Source organism: Streptopelia decaocto, assembly GCF_964273445.1.
Source record: "Streptopelia decaocto genome assembly, chromosome: 3".
Taxonomy (NCBI): Eukaryota; Metazoa; Chordata; class Aves; order Columbiformes; family Columbidae; genus Streptopelia; species Streptopelia decaocto.
In genome coordinates, this window is record NC_138656.1 from 95,869,715 (window position 1) to 95,882,531 (window position 12,817).

Below are 12,817 nucleotides of genomic sequence, written 5' to 3' on the forward strand. Positions count from 1 at the left end.
GCAATCACTGCCATTGCTTATTCTCACATTACTGGAACTCCCCTGCCTTTGGGCAGATGACAAACAGCAGGAGTGTGGCTGATGTATCGAGCGTGACTTTCATATTTGCAGTAGCTCATGCTGTGGGAAGCTTGCTTGGTTTTTTTGTTTTGGTTATTGTTGTTGTTGTTGTTTTGTGTCTTTGTTTTGTTTTGTTTTTTTACCCTTGCCCTCTGCCTAGCACAAGAAGATGAGAGAATTACCAAAGAAATGGAAGAAGCAGAAGACTGTCCTTACTGTCCATCTCTGGCTCTTGGCCCCAAAGCTCAGGCTGAGCCTCTGGGCTGGTCCTGGAGCAGGATGGAGCAGCTGGGGTGGGTACAGCCTCCTAGGGAGCAGGGGGGGCAGGTGAGATGGGGTGCTTGGGAATCAGTTGTCACTGAAACAGCCAGTTCACATCAATCAGATTAAGCTGTTTCTTGCTCAGCCCCACACCTAAGATCACCATACTTCTGTTACTTTCAGTAGGAATAGATATGAATTTACATTAGCATGGGGTGTATAGAACATGTTTTATGGTTTATTTTTGACACAGCAGTGTTTTAGGTGAGCTTCAAAAATAAGTGCACCAAATGTATATCAGAGCCTATGTCCACAAACACACACTTAGTAGTATCTCCTCCAATTCATGAATACAGTATTTTATTTTTATGCTAAAGGACTCCTACAGCATCTTCTCCACAATATAGAAGTCATTGCTAGCAATTTTATATGGTAGGACTTAGTCTTTGCTATCTTCACTATCAATACAAAACCAGTTCCTTTTTAAACAATTTTTCCACAGCTCATTTATTTTACTAGCATTGTGCAACACAGATGTGGTTTTTCCTACATGGACAAAGAACTATTAGAAAATAAGCATGCACCAGGAGTACCTTGGGTTTGAAGTTTTCACGGTCAGAAGGCAGGGAAAAAGACTGTGGTGAAGTCAGCTCTCTGGGTCTTGATGGCAGTGTGCCTGGTGAGTTGTCTGAGACAGGAGATCTGCACTTTAATACCAGTGAGGTGGCAGATTGCACAGGTCTTGGAGAGGAGGAATTAGACCTATGATTTGTATGCACCAATGAAGAATTAAGCTGCAGTGACTGGGAATTAATATTACCAGTTTGTGGAACTGGTGGAGTAGAATGAGGCCGTGAGAGAGACCACTGCTTTAAAACACTTGAAGGGGTAGGAGAAGGGGTACTCATGTCCTGAACAGATGTTTCTGATGAATCTGATTTAGATCTAGAAGCTGAATGCAAAAGACTTGGGGAAGGAGGTGGACATTTTTCTAGGGTGGGTGAGACTATGCCACTAAGACTGGTAGAAGAAAGCAAAGGATATGACCGGCAGGTAAAGATGGGTGAGTAAGTGTGTACTCTCTGAGACTTCTGAGGTGCCCGGGACCTGGAGGCAGCATCCCGCAGGCCTCCTGGAGACGGAGAGGTAGGGTGTGCAAGGGCGGAGGGTGCTGGGGCACAAGGAGGAGGCAGAGTAGGCGGTAAACCTGTAGAAGCAACTGATTTTCTATGGGAGGAGATGGGGGATGTCAGAGGACTTTGGTATTCTGGAGAAAGTGTCCCAACTGGAAGGTGCTTTTTAGGAGAAAGGGACCTTGCCCTAGGAGTGAGCTGAGGCTTGGTGGGTAGAGGCAGCTGCTGAGCCCAGCCTGAAAGCCAATATTCCTCTCTGTTGGGAGAATCTGGCCTTATAGGGGGGCTTGAAACAGATTCCTTGGGGGTTGGGGGAGTTGTTTTGGACTTTTGATCTATTGCAAGTGTAGAAGAATCAAGCGAGCTAGGAGAAAACGTGGGACAAGAAGCAGGGGAAAGCGGTCTCCGCTGAGAAGAGCCTGATCTCAAAATAGCAGTTAAGAGGGTCAGTCTGGTTGGCAGAGGGGATCTGACATCTGACTTTGCTAAATTTCCTCTAGATGACATTTTTGTGCAAGGCTCATTTATACTACATATGGTTGAAGAGGAGCCGTAAAGAGAGGGTGGAGACAAAGGTTTAGGGCTAGGAGATAATGAATGTGTTATGATATGTACAGGGACAGGAGATAAAGCATTCAATCTTTTGGAGGAACTGGAAGATAAAGGCTGAGCTGAAGATCCTTGTGTTCCAGCTGAATATGGAGGATCAGGGGAAAGACTTGGGCTCTTTGCTGGAACAGAGGATGTGAAGTCTCCCGTTTTGCAAACACAGCCAGGGGTGTAGGGACTTGGTGTTCGTAGCTTATCATACAGTTGGGGAGCGGAGTAACAACTGCTTGATGCAGAAGAGGATATTTTAGTCACAGAGGAAGGTGAACTACAGGAAGCAGACTGAAAGCAGAGAGATGATTCTTGCTTAGAAAACCCAGTTGCTGACTGCCAGTTGTTACAGGAGTCTTCCAGCGAAGAGGCTTGATTCAGGTTAACCACGGCACCACACGCTATTTTCTGATTAGTTGGAGAAATTAAGTGTACAGCAGGTGGTTTAGAGGAAAGATGATCAGAGATGGAAAGAGTAGAAATTAACTGGAGAAAAAAGAAAAACAGAAATGTTAATACAGGTGGAACATGTGGAACTGTTAAGCACCCCACATTTCAGTCCTGTGGTCATGCACATAGTGTTTCCATTAGTACTGCTCTGTGAGTTGAAAGCACAGGACTGTCTTAAATTCAGGGATACAGCCTGATGGATGATGTTCTCAGGGGAGGTGACTGTGTGCAGACAAGTTATATGTTACTTTATTTTTATAAAGACCTCAGTTTTGTTGACATAAACAAGGTTCAAGGCTACTGTGTTTTTCATCTTATGGAAAACCCAAGACAGTTGTGCCATCGGTGTCCAGAATCATGTGATGCCATTCGCATTGTATAACCACAACGGAAAGTGAGAAAATGGCAATATTGTCCCATCTCACTTTACCAGTTCAGTGGAAAGTAGCCTTTCTGTAAATGAGATTCAAGTCAAGTACTCTTTTTCTCATTCAGTAAACAACACCTTCTGCAGCACTATGATATCAGAACAAGAAATTTGCTCAGAACTGCTTAAATCAGACATCCAGTTTGTTTTGAACTTTTCTTGTCATTCACAGAGCAGTGCGTTTGACAGTTTGCAGGCATTTAAGAGTTCTTATCCCTTTCTCCACAGTCTTACAGTACACTAATAATACGGTAATGAGCTCTTTCAAGAGCGTTTTTTTCCTTTGGTCTATTCTAATTAGGATTTGTCAAAACTAATTAGAGCGTACAAGTATATGATCAACCTCTTATACAGTTTTATGCTTCTAAAGAAAGAAATTCTCTCAATATCTACCAAGATATTGTAATGCTGAAATTAAAAACTGGGGTATATGCAATATGAATAAAACATATCAGTATGAAATAGTGAGCTAAGTCAACTGTAAAATCAAAAGGCTACAAATTATCACCTAACTTTTGACTGAGCAATTTGAAAGCAGGGAAATTGACTCTAATCCCTACAAACTTCATATAAATATACGAACACCTATTCGTCTATTGTCTGATACCCTCAAAAGATTATGCAATTCTATAAAAGACAATTACAATGTCCAGTTTCTACAGACATGACTTGCACATGGATTTGATTCAGCTTATGAATTCTTCTTAATACAAATATCTTCCCCATAAAAAGAGAGGAATTATTATTATATCATACAATATTGATTCATCACAAAACAAAAATAAGTACAAAACACACAATTTTCAAGTGAGTGCACGTGCTGGAAGAAGCTGTGAGAGAAGAGCCAGACTTCCAGGCTTTGAAAGGTGAAACTATACCTAAAATGCTAAACATGGGCAAAATATGCACAGCAGAACCCTATTATCCTGTGTAAATTAAAACAAGTGAGCTCTTCCAGCTAAATGATTCCAAATAAGTAGCAGGCCTGGTAAACTGAAGATACTTACTGTATAAGATACCTCCAGAAAAGCCAAGGCAATACCTTGATTTATAGAAATAAACACCAACCATCAGAATACCTTTACAACTACAATAACTTCCCCTTATTTTATGTGTTTGTTAAGGTGTCTCATTTCGGAGTGGAAAGCCAGTGGACATATACAATGCAGTTATTAGAATATAAAAATGAATGTCCATGATAGCATTGTTACGTATATTCTAATGGATTAAAAATGTATTACTCTCATTGAAAAAGCTGCTAATTAAGAATACAAAAAGTAATAGAAATTGAGAATAATTTACTAATATTTAAGCATGATGAAAAATTATTATTAAATATGTAACCAAATAGAAAATTATTTACTAAGTTAAAAACCAGCATGGTAACACATCTGATAATTTGGAGCAGTTTCATGAACTTCATAATGAGTTACGGAAGCTGATCAACTACCAACAAAAACAAATGGGAAACGAAACTTTATATTTCAAAATAGAATAGATAAATTTCCCTTATAAAGCCAACAGATTAAAAGAAAATTAGGAACTAATATGAAAGTCTGTAATCAAAGAGCAGAATGCGTAATGACTTTTAATTAGTTAAAACTTAATAAGAAATAGTTATAAGCAGCTAGGAAAATGTTTATGGTAGCGGATGATAAATATGGTTCTGCAAATATGATAAAGACATTTTTTTGTAGTCTTCTTCCAGTTTGAACACCACTGAACTTTTACATGTTGAGCTAATTGAGCCATTATTCAAGTCTTCTGTTACTACATCTATAGGTTATTACTCTCTTATTTAGAGAATCAGGTAATAACATAAAAGTTACTTGGAAGTGACTTCTCGAGGTCATCTAGTCCAGCCTCTAACACAAAGTAGGGCCCTCACCAGTGGGTCAGGTCAGCTGCAGCTGTGTCTCACCAAGTCTCTGAAGTCCCTCATAGAGGCAGCCCCTCCGCCCCCCGGCAGCCTGTGTCAGTGCTACACCACCTCCCAGTGAGGAAGCTTCTCCAGATGTCCAGCTAGGACCACCCACACTTCAGTTTGCATCTCACCTGCCACTGCAGAGAGGAGTTTGGGTCTATCATCTTTGCAACTGCCATTCAAGTAGTTGTGGGCAGTTCACAGATACCTCCTTGATTGCCCTTGGTGAGAGTCAACAAAGCCAGAGAGATAGATAGGAAAAAAAAAATTCCCTACCACAGCCTGCAACCTAAAAGCCCGAAAGCCAGAAAGAAACACTGGAGACTGTTGAAAATCTGACAAAATCTCTGGAGACAGCACAGTAAATCAGCCTGCAAGCTGAGACCAAATTGATATAGATGTCATTCAGAACAGTCTGGTTTCTCCCAACAATGAAGGTGAATTCTTCCTGGCAATGGCAGGAGTTTGTAAGGACTCTTGACTGACTTGTTGGGAAAAGCCAAACCAGACGACATGCACTGGACAGGGGAATGCCAAGTGACTCTGACTAGCTAAAAAAGCCTTCTGGCTATTGATCCACCACAGTGAGTCAAGAAGTTTCTCCAAGCTGAGTTAATGTCCTGGCATTCAAGAGAGCAGACGCATCCCCCCTCAGCCCAAGGATGGACTCCTGACAGCAGGAAACAGTCTGCCGTTCTCTTTCATAAGTAGACTTTCTTTCACTCTAAAGAAAAAGAAAAAAAAAAAAAAAAAAAAAAAAAACAAAAAAAAAAACAGCAGCACAATATGTAAACAGTAAACTATCATCAAAATTTCCAAATATAACCAGAAAGACTGTTGGGATTTTTAAAATTGATTTGTTTTTCTGACTTTGAATATGGCATAGCATTTTCCAACATTACTCAGGATCTTTATGCCTCAAAGAACAATAGAATCTTCCATTTTATCAATGCTTTTCTTTTTTCTTCTTTCATTTAAAGTCAGAAATGAGTGAAACTGTAGGAGCGCTCTGGTTGAGTTAGAGTGACCCTCTGTACAACATAACTCTCCCCAGTGTTGGTTCTTGTTTTTCTCATCTCTGGCAGGAAACCCATAGTCTAATTATGTTTTTAAATTAACATAATGTAATATGTAATAACTCTTAAGTGGGACATGATACTGCTGTTATAATCCTAGAATATACAAGGTAGCTCCTAAATGGAATGGTTTGTACACAGGAAATCTACCAACAGATTACTAATGCATCTACCTAATAATTTTGTAATATTCCTTTATTTCTGAACAGATGATACTTCATTGGATAGTAAGACAGAAAGAGTGATTCCCAAGAAAAGACAAGAATGAAAGCAACAGTGAAAAGCGACTCAGTAAAAGCTAAGGACAGCTAGAGATATTTAGATATTTCAGTATTGAAAAACTGAATAATGGTGAGATATGCATTACCCATAATACATACTATCTTCAGATTCAAGAGAATAGCTAGTAAATTTAGGCTTGAATTTCTTGTTCTGTCCAATCTGTATTTTCTATAACTTTACCAGGCAAATCTGTTTACTCGTCATGTCATCAAAAGCTTAGGAAAGATACACCATATTAATTTTTCTGCATAGTGCTACAAAAAATCCACCCAATTTTTGTATTAGCTTTTCAATAAAGCATCCAAATAAGCCTGGCAGAAACTGCATACTGGACATTGCTGAAGTAAGTTTGTATTTCCCTAGGATGATTATTCTTTTACAAGCTGCTTCCCCTATGCCTTTATACCTTCCTCAGGTAGTATTCCCTCCAAATTCACTGCGAGTTTCTTGGAAGGAATGAGTATTTCATAATGCTGCGAACTCCAAACCAGATTGGATTTCTCATAAACAATTTCCTCAAACAAAAATTGACACTGAATTTGATGAAAAACTGAGTAGCATAAGTATTTCAACACAAGATAGGAAGTCCTATTCATTTCAAGAGATGAAGTAGTCATGATCACCTTTTTTAAAACTGTCAATGAAGAAAGGCATTTTCAACTGATGGAAACCTTGATGAGGTCAAAGGAAATGTCTGAATTTACTCCATGTGAGAAGGATGTTATTGTTTTACTAAAGGTAGAGTTTTCCAATGCATATACATCCTTGAAAACTATGAGTGCTCTTTCCAAAATGAGAGATATTAACACTTTTTGCAGTAAATTGGATAAATGCCTTTTGAAAATGAAACATTTCAAAGACCTTTTTTTGAACTCTCCCCTTGGCAGTTTAAAATTTCAATAAATCAATAAATGTGCCCTATAAAGATCAATATAAAACGGACCTTTCAACTTCATTAGTTCTTTACATCTGTACAAAGTCAGTGCTAATTAACCATCACAATAATAAGATTTTTACAGCTTTTTCTCTAGCATAAAGGGCTGCAGTAGGTGTTGAGAAAAATAAAGGCCTGGGAAGCCTGATGCTCGTAATTCAAATGATCCACAGGCTCCATTGATTTAAATGACCTTAGCCAATTTAGACTAGCTAGGAATCTAACACCTTCTGATTAACTTGCTGTCATGATGACCTGCTCTTAAAAGTAGGACAATTGACCTGCATTACCTGCCTCATTTATACACCAGAGCCGCAGGGAGATGCATCAAGTCAGAGGGCTGAGACAATTCCTTGGAGTCTAAACATTACAGGAATCTCCAACAGAAAATGCTAATTAGAGAATAAATTGGCCAAACTTCTTTATAAACTGACTCGGTGTCCACGTACTGAAAACCTGAGAAAGCAAAGGTTAGCTCTAGAGCTTAAAGAGCAGGTTACCTGATGTTTCTGTTGATCAGCAGTGCTGAGAGAAGATGCAGCACCTGAAACATGCCCATCGCCAGGAGGTTTCCCTGCCCCAGTGCCTGGCGACACGTGGGACGTGGCCAGCAGCTGAGCGCTGATGGGACCGTAGCCATTGGAAGGCCGATGGATGTTGTTCGAGACAGCAGCTACTTCATCTTCATCACCGGAGTCCGTAATCAGGATAAACTCAGCTTTGAAAAGGTCATTCTCCTGCATTTCTCCTTTACTCACGTTACACCCTGGGGACTGGAAAATCGTTCGGGTACTGTCTGTATGAACGGCGGACACACAGTCTTGTCTGGCCCCGCTGCTTACAGCCAGCTCATGAGAGACTGCACTAGGCTGCAAAAGATACAAGAGAAAATATCTCAATTAGCTGCATTTTATTTGTGTTTCCCAAAATGCAAAGTACTTTTGGTTTGCAGCAGTGGCTGGGACTGCGCTACCAAAAGCACAGAGGGTGAATGAAGAATTCGGGCACGGGCATGAGCACCCAGCAGAAACCAGCTCTCAGGGAGACCCTCGCTTCCAGCCCCCCAGCTGACACTGTGGGGGCTGCTGTCCCCAGCGACTCACAGAGCAACAGGGGACTCTCAGCACAACGATGGCCAGAGCCCGAGGCTGGCACGGGAACTGAAAAGAAGGGTGCAGTCAAGCCGAATGAGCTGTCAGACCAGACTATGCCAGACGCGATGGGAAGACATCCCGACCACAGGATCCATGGGAGCAGACAATGCTCCTCAAAGGAGTTTGACAGACAAATCTGGGACAAAACCTATACATATTAATGAAGAAACAAAGGCCTTTAAGCCAGACCATTCTCTGAAGACAGCAGACAAAGAATCTGAGGTCAGAGAACTTTACTGTATATTCAAGCTTCTCAGCACAGACCACAATTGTTCTTCGTATTTTCTGCAATTTCCACTTCCAGTATGTAACTTCTCAAACACACTTCAGATGAGAGCACGAGTATTACAAGCTGAGCATACAACATGAGTATCACCAAATCATTCAATATTGAAATTGCAAAGGTAAATCACACTTCTCTTGAAACTGGAATCAGGTAAAATAATAGAACTATTGTCTACTGCAAGAGAAAGCCTGTACATTGGGCTAATTTTTTAATACCACTTCAGGAATGTAACAATGGCAAATTTCCAGTGGCAGCTCTATGAGTCCCTGGAGTTCAGTTATTTAAAAAATATTGAACCATAAAGGGGGATACCACCAGAATGAGTTTGGAGACGTTATTTTCATTATCTGATGTTGTTGGGTTTTTTAAAATATTGTTCAGGCTCTAGACACTTTAGAAAAGGGGATAATCAGTGCTGTGAAGGCCTCAGTACTGCATCACCTGCCAGGAAAGTTTTCTCTGCCTGTATTGAAAAACAGGGAGACAGAGGTCAGGAATGCCTGATTCTGCCTTACTCAGGTCACTAGTTACAGCAAAACTAATGCTGAGTGGCTGGAAATGTAACTCATGAGTTAAACACCCTGAGGATAATAGTCAAACATGTCTGTTCTCTGCCCAGACCAGCCCCTTTTTTTAGGCCACCGCAAATGCTGAAAGATGTTCAGATCAGAGGACTCTGAACTCCTCAGAAAAGTTTATTAGCACCAAGAACTGCAGCCCCACCAATCTCCCAGGGAAGGAGCTGTTACACAACAGTAGATTCATCACAAGTATTAATATTAACCTGAGGACTCCAGTTTCCTCTCAAGCAGCATGGAATAGGATAAGAGACTGTTTGGCGTTGTGAGGCAGGAAAGGAATGACAAGCACTGTGGGCTGGATAAAGGCAGGAGAACCAGGAATGTTGTGCTGCTGATGTTGGAACAAGATTTCAAAAACAAAAAGCAAGCTTTCACTTTGATGCATTACTACACAGCTATGAAAGGGATTGGCACCTTTGCTGGAAGCCACAGCACTGGCATTTGCTGAAACCAGGACCCAGTGACCACCTCTTGGTTGACACCCATAGGATAACACTCCTCATACACCACCCTTGCTCCCATGAAGATCAGGAAGGAATCTTCCCTGGTCTGCCAAGAACATAGCCCTTGCATGACTGACAGAGGACAACATTGAGATGGGCAAGGATTTTCTTCCAATATAAACTCTGCCAAAGGCAAAATAGGCTGCTGAGCAGATATCAGCCTTCTCTTGCACGGCAATTCTGCATCTCCCATAGGCTTGGTAATTAAAATGAAGTACAAGCCAAGAAACAGTTCAAGGGAAAGAGCTTCAGTTCAGTGATGCTCAGGACAAAGTTTACTGTGTCTTTTGGAAGAGAGGAAAATTAGCACAAAAAAAAAATCTACCTTATTTGGAATTCCTTGATTGCTCAAATCCTTTGGCTCCTCTGGAACTGTCACAAGGAACTTGGAGATATCTAGAACCTCAAAATGAGTTGGAAGTCTTCCAATGGATGGTACAAACGTGAAGGTCAATGGTTTTGTTCCAGATTCTTGAGAAGTGACCTGCAAAACACACAATTAGTTCAACTTTTTTTGTCCAAATAAACACTATTTTTGTCAGAGTTTAAATAACTTTAATTACTTCATCTGCATAACTTACAAGTCAATTATTAACTATACTGGTCATAGTTTTTTTTAACAGGCCATTGTATATTAAGGTTTTCTTTAAGATTCAAAATATTGCCTTGATTATACCTGTCATCATCTTATATATTCTAATGGCATGGCATGGCAGACAGGGTAAAATTTGTTGTTCTTTCCATGTTCCATACCAGAAACAGAAAACCATATTCAATTCATGACAAGGCTGCTTTTATCTTTAACGCCGCTTTAGTAGAACAACAATGTAATTGTAGTGCTGTATTTGGACATAACATATCCCCTAGAGCAGAGGTGTCAAACTCATTTTCACTGAGGCCACATCAGCCTCGCAGTTGCCTTCAAAGGGCCGAATGTAATTTCATGACTGTATAAATGTATAAATGTAGGAGTAGAATGTAATTTTGGGACTGTATAAATGTAACTACTCCTATGTCACCATGAGGCTGATGTGGCCCCTGGTGAAAGTGAGTTTGACACCCCTGCCCTAGAGTATTTGCTAAACAACTTAGATTTGAATAACCTCTGCTCTGCAAAAAGAAAGAAAAACATGTTTACACTGTCTAATGCAAATGCAGATGATTCTGAAAAACATCTGGGAGGAATTCTGATTCTTTGAACCATTCAGCCACATATATCCACTAATTCTGTGTCTGTCTTCTCATTTCTCCCTCCCCACATTGTATTCTTGCTAGGACTGTGTATGTAGGGCCTGAAAGCACGGGAGACAATAAGAGAAAGCAATCTCACCTAGATGTTCAATTTTATGACAGTGGTCTCCTGTCACTTCCATCCCCTTCACAGGATATAGTGGACAGGAAAAAGAAGTCCACACCATGGTGAAACTCTCAGTTGCTTTGCCAACTATCAGGGCAACAAACTCCAAAGGCCTTGGCAAGATAAACAGGGAGAACCACATCCCAAACGGCTCAACACGATATCCTTACTTTCCTGCTACTCATTGTAGAAAATCCATCTTTCTGATTCAAAACTATGGAATGTATAGATTTCCCCTTGTTTTATCATCTGTTTTAAAGCTTATGTCAGTTAACTGTGTTTTCAATGAACTCTAATACACAGAACCTTGAAATTTATTGAATCACAGAGAAAAACAGGAACATTGCTTGGACTCTTCTTTGGCTTACTTGTTTAAAGTGAAACAACTTGGAGAGCTATGAGTCTCGTTATGCTTCTCTGTAATTCGCATCCATAAGTAAACAGCAATTATGGAACAGAGTGGGATTATGGAATATATTCACGTGACTTGGTCTTCTCGTGGTTAGAACACTAAAAATTATAGATGCAGATTCCCAGTTTTTTAAAAATGTAAGCAAATATTAGTTACTTCCACTGACAGCTGTTTCCTGAAGGGCTTGAGCAAAACAGAGGCAGGTTATTTATACAAATACCGCCAACTGCTCTTTTCTCTACAGTTTAGGAGAACACTGCTTTCTCAGACACACCCAGAACACATTTCCATGTACCCACCTCTAATTCTGCAAGAAGGATGTGGTTTGATGTTTGAAAGTGAAAAATCTGAATAAATGGCAGCCATCTCAGTTCTGAAATCAGGCCCTTATATTCACAAACTCACATGAGTAGGTTATGTGACACTTCAGGCCTGCCACCCAGTTAGAGGTGTGTACTGCAAAGATGCAGGGACAAGGTGGTCTTCCACTTTCACCCCTTCCTCTTCACACAAGTGGCCAAGCACCCAGGCACGCAATGTCTGAATCAGTCGCAAAAGGCTGGCTGCAAACTGTCCCACCATGCTGAGAGCCCGGGATGTTATTTTGTGTGTGGGAGAAAGAACACAGCTCTGCCGTTCTCTCAGCAGCTGAGGTACCTGAGTCTGCTCACCACTTTTTATAAAGCAGCAACACAATTTTAAAATATCAACAGCTGGCATATTAAGCACATAGTCCTTGCTCCTGGTACAGGTCAGCAGAGTAACATCAGTACTCAAGGACATAGTCATTAGCAAGCAGCCGCCAGTCCCTACAACACAGCCAGGGCTGCAGCCTCCACCTGAGCACCTGCTGTGCCCAAAGGTGCTCTTCAAGACACAGGATCACCTGCACACAGGCAGGACCACCCATCTTATAGGCATTAGTGATTTCTGTACAGCTGACACTGTCCATTAGAGTCTCACATAGCACCTAGGTCTCCACTGGAACCAGTTGCTTTCCTGCAGGTCTGCAGCTGTGCTTTCACCATCTCTCTCTCATTAGGAAACGCAATTTGTGACTCTGGCTACCTTGGTTGTCTTTAATAACATTTTCCCCCTCTACCTCACCCGCCTGTCATGCTTGTTTGACACTTGACATCAGTTGTTTTGTATCAGTGAATATTTTTGTGTCACAGCACAAAATATTCCTTACAAAAGAAAAAGGAAGAGAAAGAAAAAGAGTGCAAACAACAAGCCCCCCCACACACACAGGTTAACAGAAAATTCCAGTCAAATGTGCTGGTATTGCTAAACTTCCAGTATTTTATCTGCATATTTGTAATGAGGTAATGTAAACAAAAAAAACATGTTATGAGGTTCCAGACAGTTGCATAGCAA

The 12,817-nt window shown here is 40.8% G+C and overlaps 1 protein-coding gene across 9 annotated transcripts in view; it reads right to left on the minus strand.

Annotated features, from left to right (window-relative positions):
- MLIP (muscular LMNA interacting protein) overlaps positions 1-12,817 on the minus strand; it is a 108,251-nt gene that overhangs the window by 53,415 nt on the left and 42,019 nt on the right. For 8 of the 9 annotated variants that reach the window (XR_014183518.1, XM_082047455.1, XM_082047452.1 and 5 more), the window contains 3 exons: positions 9,997-10,155; positions 7,648-8,016; positions 915-2,540 (listed from right to left, as the gene is read on the minus strand). Coding sequence is in view for 8 of the 9 variants with exons in the window: in XM_082047455.1 (XP_081903581.1) it covers positions 915-2,540; positions 7,648-8,016; positions 9,997-10,155 (2,154 nt within the window). In the remaining variant the exon portion in view is untranslated. The remainder of the gene's footprint in view (positions 1-914; positions 2,541-7,647; positions 8,017-9,996; positions 10,156-12,817) is intronic. The other variant, XM_082047458.1, reaches the window with a different exon arrangement.